The following is an 8,458-nucleotide window of genomic DNA, read 5'->3' as shown; positions in this document are numbered from 1 at the left end:
TTCCTTCCTGCAGAAGTTCCTGTTTGCCCCCAAGTGATTTGCCCCCCTACAAGGTTGTGAAGCTCAGCTGGACTGGCTCCATCACAGCTTCTGGGTTTAAGAAGTTAGTTATTTCTAGAGGAGTGATACCGGATTAGACTGAGATGTCAGAGTTTTTGTGAAGTTACGCTGGATTTGATGTCCTTTCATTTTGCTCTGTATGTACAATGAATTCTGTGCGGTAAGCTCAGGAAGATCTCCAGGACAGGGAGCAAGTCTTTTCTGTCATCACACGCAGACCTGGCTTTACCTCATCTGTGGTCACGTAAGCAAGATGTGCAAGTTAACAGTCTTGCCTGGCTCCTGCTACAGGTGATGGAGAAAGACCTTCGCAGGGCACCTCCCAGGTGTCACGTCCCATCCCCGTGTCCCCCCATTAATTACCCTGAGGCCCATTCACGTACCCTGGTAGCAGGCTCTGCTAGGTGTGGGGCACCCAGCCCCCCCCATCCCAACAGGAACCAGGAACAGCACCACTGTTTCTCTGCCTTTGGTTCCTACAGCTTCAGTGGCGCTAGGCAAGCTGACTTCCACAGTGAAAGCGTAAGAGCAGCTCACTCGACTACACCGGGCATCGTTTTCAACGTACGCTCCCCTCGCCGTTCAGCCAAAGCCCATTACTGTGCCCAAGGTAGTCTGAAGTGGAATATAAAGTGAATGCACTTGAAATGCCCTCCCCCAGGTGATTTTCTGTTTATGCAGCAGGCTTGCTAATTGCAGCAAGATTGATTACCCTTTCAGGAAAGAAATATAAAACTTGATTACTTTGAATGAGTGTGAGTGAAATTTGGTTCTGATCCCAGCTGGGCAGGAATTGTTTCACTAAGACTTTCTAAAAACACTCACATAGCATCAGTGTAGTGAACCAGGGCTGTCTGCGACTACTTCCATCCAGTGTACATTTGTGATACTCAAAATGGGGACTGAACCTCGCCTACCAGAGCCTTAAAACTGGCGGAGTCCCTTGTGTTACATGTGTACAGGAGCTTTCTTATAGTGAGCTGTACAGACTGGAAAAATAGGTACTGTACATGAATGAGATGCAGAAGATCAGTAGCCAACCCTTAGTGGAAGCAGGGAAATAATCTGGATCAAAACTGGCCACTCTGAAGTCAGCAGCAAAATGCCAGCGTGTACAGTCACCTTGCTGGCGGGAGAGCATCTGCACCGTACGGTGATTTTCATCTCTCTACTTTCCTGTGTAAGGTACACAGGAGAAAGGACAGGGGAAAAAATGACAGCTTTTGTTAGCTAGTGTAGAGAGTGTTATTTTATAAAATAACACTGTTTACTATGGTGCATTCTTAAAACGGAAAGTGCAGGGTTTTTTTAAATGGGCTAGTGCACATTACACTATGTTGTAAAGTGTGTGTATGTATATATGTATATCAAAGGTGTGTGTGTATATACATATATAGAGATGGATGGAAGGATGATGTTTTTCAGAGCCTATTCTTTAAAAAGAACAAATTAACAACTTCTGTATTTTACCATGGAATGGCAAGGTTGATTTAAGGATGAATTAAGCAAGCTGTAAATTTAAGAACAAACTCATTCTGTGGCCTGAAATTAATTATTATAACCAACATGGTAACTTAATCTCACAAAAACACGAGTTTATTAATAGGTGAAGGAGCTGAAGAACCACACAGTCCGTCCAGCCCTCTGATATAGTTTTCTAATCTCAGTTATGAAGTTCAATGCTGCAGTTTTACAAGGTACATATTCTCAATTAGTGAATGTTACAGAACATAAACATGGAGTGAATATTTGTATTAATGGGATTCAAAGAAGTCAACTGAAAGAAGTATCAACTCTAGTTATAACACATGGTGAAAAGAATCAAATTTGGAATGTGATCATACTGTTGTACAGTAGATATGTACACTGTTTCATATTGCATGACATTCATAGCATATTCATAGAAAAGTCAAACTAAATGATGGTTTAAAAACCTGTATTAATGCTGAAATTTGCTTGCTACTTTTGTTTAAGTGTTGCTATGTTGACTGAGTTAATATTTTCATTGTGTAAAAATACTGTATATAGTAGAAATCCTTATCTTCCACATTCAAGTAAATAAAGTTACAGTTTGGTATTTGGTGTTCAACATCTTAAATTAAATGGCCAATTCTTTCTAACCTTCAGAAAGAAAACCAGATAATGAATACGCTCAACCTGGTTTGACTAGCACGTTTCTCTCGAAGACCTTGCTTCTGAAATCAGACTTTAACATCTACCTCATTTGAGGTGTGGCTGGGATTACTAAAACATCTGAACACGGTGAAAAAGGTGGGAAGTCCATAGCCATTCTACACACTTTCATTTATTGTCTGGACAATTAAAGTACAAATAATTCAAACACAACAAGGTTATGAAAAAAACATTTACAATACTTTCCCTCAGAAATGATCTAAACTAGCAAGGTTAACATGAAGTCATTCATTATAACTAAAGTATACAACTGCCTGGTCCTAAGAAAGATTTTTTAAATTATTATTATTATTCAGATAGTAAAACACATCGTAGAGAAAAGATTCTGACATGCCTTCCCCACTAATGCTTAGCAAATGCATCAAAACTTTCCCAGCAAACTGCGCTCATTCATAGCAGATGATGTATAAAGGTTTCCCTGAACATTGAATGAGTGTTCCTTTAAACTAAAATCTAACATTGTTAACGTAAAAAACTGATAAAATTATGATGCAGCCTTTGCTTTAGTTATTTGTCTACTACAAAAGTTTGCCTCTTCAGTGTGAAAAAACAATACTTAGTCTACATGCAGTTAGTGGGTATAGCATGGAAAAAATGCACAAAATAAGCACAAGTTATAAATAACCATAACGTTTTATTACCATTAAGACTAAACTTGTATTGAAAAGATTTTATATAACAAGACAAGAAAAGCAATAGCAAATTTAACTATCAACTAGATTATGCATAGCGAGTAACTGTTTCTAGTACTCAGGGAAGAGCATGACCCTTTTTTGTTTTAAATATATAACCGTACAAAGCACAAACATACTAAAATGATCAGTGCACTGGACATGGGAGAGCACCCCCTCAGTCATTTTGTTCCCTTAGCTCTGTTTTCCCCAATCTGAATTACATTAAAATAAAGACCCAGTTGTTTTCTTTTCTACTGTGCAGTAAGAAAAAATATTCACAACAAACATGACAATATATCAAACAATATTTCTACACAAGTTACCTTGATACCTCTGTCACTTAAGTATCATAAGAAAACATTTTAAGACATATACAAACAAAACTAGCAAAGTGTTACAACTTATAATAAATTAACCAAAAGAAAAAATAACTTTATATATATATATATTTATATTATATATACACATACACACACAACAAAATGACACAATAATATGCTTCTTCCCATAGTTTAAGTAAACAAATAAGTAGACTAGCCAAACTAGCTATATTTGATTTTGGCCATATGCATCACATCGGCAATTAAATAAATAAGTGTTTCAAGCAACATAAACAGTGTTCCAAATGTGCCAACACAGCCCAATTATATTAGCTTGGGCTATAAAGTGAATTTGAAAATTCTTAACAAATTTAAAGCAAATGTATTTTTTCTAAACACATTACATTTAACTATGATACTAAGATATGTAAATAATTTTGTAGCACCTACTGCTCAAACCAAGGAAGTTTTTGATCAAAAAATTAATTTTTTTAACTTTTGTTCTGCTGATATCCCATACTGATGACTTAAAGAAAAACCGTCTTGCAACTCATCTCCTTGCTTTTGGGTTTTGACTGTGGGTAACTGCGTGCCTGGGAAGAACACTCTCCCGTACTGTATTTAATATTTTTATTACATGCTATGAAAAGATACGAAGATCATCTGTTTGTAGCCCATCCTTCAAAAAACAATCTACTAATCCAGTTTAAAACACACATCTTGATCTCTAAAAAGTTACCAGTGCAGTATGAACATGACAAAGTTGTCAATTTCCCCTAAATTAGCCAGTCAAAATATTTTTTCTCAAATCCAGATTCTCTTGTAAAAATTCTTTATATTTTATAAAAATAGATTTTTCTTGAAACCCATTTTCAGCAAAGAGACCACCTCTTTGGCAACATTGTTAATGTTATTTAAATTGTTATGTCATCAGGTATCCCCCTTTACCCCATTCCCTAACAGAAGACTGTTTAGTTCACATGATACAAAAGAAAAAAGGAAAAATAAAAAAAGTTGCAAAATTATGTTGTTCTTTTTGCAATTTTTATTGTTCCTCTTTAATTTGTGGGGGGTTTACCAATCTGATTCAATCAATGTTTTGAAAAAAAGAAAAGAAAACAAAAATCTTTTTTCTCGCTTTTAATCCCATTAGTTTGTAAAAATTGTTTTTGTTTTATTATTTTTTCAAATGAGTGAATGGTCATCTTAAAAAGACCCACCTTCAAGGAAGGTAGTAAAACTAGCTGGCCGGGTAAAAATCCCTGCACATTGTTATCTATGTATATTATATTCAACAACGACAGCTATGAAAGAACATTCAATGCATCAAAGGTTTTTTTTTTTTTCTCTAAGCATTATAAAATCCTTTCCTGTTCCTCACAGGATATCCAATGTTTTAATACTTAGGCAACACTGGCTTATAAAGTCCATGGTTGAATATAAGCCTTGAAGAGTTTTTTTTTGTTTTGTTTTGTTCGTATATATATTTATATATATATATTTTAGTAAGTAAGGATATGAAATTCAGGATTTGTGGGTTTTATTGGTTTTAAAGGAAACTTGCAATACTCTGTCTCCTAAACGGTATCCATTAAGGCTGGCAATCGCCATGGCAGCTTCGTCGTAGTTGGTCATGGTGACAAAGCCAAATCCCTTGCACTTGTTGGTGTTGAAATCACGGATCACCTTGACATTATTGACTGCTCCAAAGGGACCAAACAACTGCCACAGCACGCTCTCATCCGAGTCGGGAGACAAGTTGTAGACGAAGATGCACCATCCAGTCCCAGTGTGACCAGGGATATTCATTCCGACAAGGCTCGTCATACCATCAATTGTGATCGGAGAAAACCTACCAAGTAAAAAGAGGGGTCTATTCTAAATAGATCTCTTGGCACAAGCCACATGGAACCAAGACCTTAAAATAAATAAGCCAAAGTTAACCAAGGTTCTTGATCCTATCCCTGGAAGATGACTACACAGTCACCCTTGGTCTCTGACGCCTACTTCAGTAGAATGGAGCTGTACTAAAAAGAAAGACCAGATCTGGGCATAAATGCATCTCCCTTCAAGGATAAGCCCTACTTAGATGTACACTAAGATCTAATAAAAGAAATGCTTAAGGACAATCTAAGATGTCAAAAAGGGCCTGCACATGCTGCTATCAGTAAGAGTTCATTTGAAGAGGCCACTTTTTCATTTGAATTTCCCACTTATTCCCATCACTAAAATAATGTAGTTTCAGGGCAATGAAGAGCTAATGCTTTACTTTTGATTAGTTTGCAGTGAAAAACCCCATAAACTTCAAGACTTACTTAAAGGGATTAGTATGAAATGCCACTGTCACAATTCAGCTATAACAGTAGCCTCTTTGCAAAACATACTATTAGATTTAGAGAGATGTCTGTAAGTGGTAGATTTTAATTCTCCTAACATAGTCCTTAACTGACAAACACCGGGGAAAAAATCCAGTTAATAAGAATCCTAATGCTGGCCACATACGAAAGAAGATTTATACAGCAACTGTAGAGTAAGTAAAACAGTGCATAAATATAATGAGCATGTCAACTAGTACCTTCACACTGCGAGATTCATGTCCGTGACAGGCTCTTAGGTTCTTCAGAGAGTCAACGTGGAGAGACAAGCTCCTAGAAATCTAATACAACACCCTAACTTTTCCCCTGTTGTCTTTCGAGACTGTTTTCTTAAACATCTGAATTGGGAAGCTGAAGCCAGGTAGTGTGCTTATGAACCAGAACCACCATGGTATAATATGGGCTGGATAGGATCTACAGCAGTCATCTCATCAACCTCCTGCTCCAAGCATGACTAACTCCTCAGATTAGATCTGCTGCTCATGGCCTTGCAGAGGACAGTTTTGAAAGTCTCCAAGGATGCAACTCCGCTGCTGCAGTCTCTGCTCCAGGGCGCCACCACCCTCACTCACTGCAAGAGATCTGCCCTTACACTCAGTTGAATTTCACCTGCTGCAGCCTGTTCCTGTTGACTCTTGTCCTTGTGCCGCTGACCTCTGAGAGGAGCTCAGCTTCACCTTCTCTCTCGTGCCTCTCGTAGGGAGCTGAACACAGCAGTCAGGGGCTAAACTCTGCATTTGCTTTTCCTGAACTTCGCCACATTGCTCCAGCTTGTCAGGGTCTCCCCAGCGGCAGCCGTGGCCAACAGCACGGCGACCGTCCCTGCTCCCTCACCAATTTAGTGTCACCCATTAATGCAAGGAGGGCGCATCACAGCCCGTGACTCAGGTTATTAATGAAGATGTTAAGCAGTATCAGCCCTCAGGATCAACATAATTTTCCTTTCATCAGTTTGAAAAAAATGACATGCTTTCTGAAGCTACACTTTGGGATATGTTTTAAAATAACAACTGCACAGAGGAAATGTCTTAATAAAAATCCAGTTTCACATGTACCTTCAATATGATGAGTTTTAATACCAGAACTGAGTAATAATTCCTCAGGATTTTCTGAGTGACAGCTGAGGGAGGAGAAGGGGGAAACTCAGTGCTGCTGAGTGAGCTCTTGCGCTCTCCAAAACTTCTTTCACACTTGTAATATTTCCACATACGTTTAGCAACCTGCACAGTATTATGCAGTGTGTATTAAATAACCATAAAAGAAACTACACACTTGATGGGCTGCTCACCATTCTGCTAACTCCTGATGGCACTTTATGTATATATCTAAATTCAAGGAAAAAAAGACACTTGGAATGTACATCTTAAGCTGAGGAATGCCACTGGGGTGTAGCTATGCTGTAAATGAGCAGTTCGCAAATGCTCACAGCATTGGATCCTCAGACATACAGGTTTGCAGACGGTTTATTAAAAATACATGGCAATTTTCCAACTGAACTTCACTTTTGCAAATCCTACTCTCAACATCTTTCAGTTTGTCCCACATAGTCAAACTAGTAACATTCTCACAGTGGTTCAGCATGGCTCTAACACACGGTGTCTCCCCAACTGCTGAAAACAGACGGCTGGACAAAGCCAATTTATACTGCTCCTTCCACCATACGTGGAATTGTAAATAAGGCGGCCAGGACTGGGAGCTTGTACAAGCCAACAAACTTACTTTGAAATTTGGAAGATGGGACAAAGCCCATTGCTGACAAGTGCCAACTGTGCTAGTAACATACATAAGCCAAATGCTCCTTTTCTGCAATGTTTAAATTTAACATGAAGTACAACACTAATGTATACACTACCCTGTAAGTGATGGTACTGTAAAATCTGTGCAATGCAAAGCTGTGCACATCACACAGTATGTTATAAAGTTTTGCATTTTTAATGAATGCTGCACTGATGTAAAGGGTTAAAGTTTCCTACAGTTCACTGGAGAGCGGCTTTTCCCTGGAAGCCTTTAGGAGCGATGCAGCTTTCAACTGTTCACGTTCCATGAGCACAGGAGCTGCTGTAAATCCAAGAAACTAACGCAAGTGTATTGACACAAATACAAGATAATGTAATGCATAAGTAGCTTTGCTACTAATGAGCTATCTGAAATTAGTGTCAACAAAACCCTTTTTCCACATCAGCACATCTCATTTTCCGTCAGTACCACGTAGTTAACATGGGGAAAGAATGAACCGACCCCCGATCCCAGGAACACTGCACTAAGGATGCTTCAGAGGCAAGTTTCAGGAAGTTTTTATCAACACGGTATTTTCTGTGTGAACATATGCCCGTAAATACAGGGTTTGCTGGTGCAAGTACAAGTTTTCAGGATTTGCTGAGAGAAGACAACAACTAATTTAAGATTCCTACAAAACAACTTAAAAAAATCTGTTGTGATTTAAGACCAACATCACAGGCTGATTACTAAGCAAGTAGATGCATAACCTAAAAAGACAGGTAACTCTCTCTTTCCCTCTGTAGGTGAAACCCAAATTCAAACCCTCACTAGTTCAGACTAAGCCCTGTCTGCCCATACCACAGGCCAGTCCAATTCCAGGGAAAGTAGCAGCAAACCCTGGAAAAACTCCTGGAACAAACCCACCCATCTGACACCAACTTGTACTCAAGGCTGAGAGTTTTGCCATTTTTTGGCAATGTATCAAGAAACAAATGAGAGGAGAATGCAGGAGACGCGGTGTGCGATCAAATCAGGTGGTAAGTTCTGACTCATTGTATCACCATCACCACTACGGGTATCAGGAGTGTAACAAGTGTACTAGCAAACACCAGGAGTG

General features: G+C 38.7%; 1 protein-coding gene across 8 annotated transcripts in view; it reads right to left on the bottom strand.

Annotated features, from left to right (window-relative positions):
* Positions 1–1,647: 1,647 nt before the first annotated feature.
* The window catches only part of ELAVL4 (ELAV like RNA binding protein 4), an 83,494-nt gene continuing 76,683 nt past the window's right edge, over positions 1,648–8,458 (bottom strand). For 5 of the 8 annotated variants that reach the window (XM_054834256.1, XM_054834253.1, XM_054834254.1 and 2 more), the window contains exon 7: positions 1,649–5,099. In XM_054834256.1, the coding sequence (XP_054690231.1) occupies positions 4,772–5,099 (328 nt within the window). In that variant the 3' untranslated portion in view covers positions 1,649–4,771. Of the gene's footprint in view, positions 5,100–8,458 lie in introns of all 8 variants that reach the window. The other 3 variants (XM_054834252.1, XM_054834258.1, XM_054834255.1) reach the window with 3 other exon arrangements.

This window comes from Grus americana, chromosome 8 (genome assembly GCF_028858705.1).
Source record: "Grus americana isolate bGruAme1 chromosome 8, bGruAme1.mat, whole genome shotgun sequence".
In the NCBI taxonomy this organism is placed as follows: Eukaryota; Metazoa; Chordata; class Aves; order Gruiformes; family Gruidae; genus Grus; species Grus americana.
The sequence above is the reverse complement of the archived record's forward strand: the minus strand, read 5'-3'. Positions and strand labels throughout refer to the sequence as shown.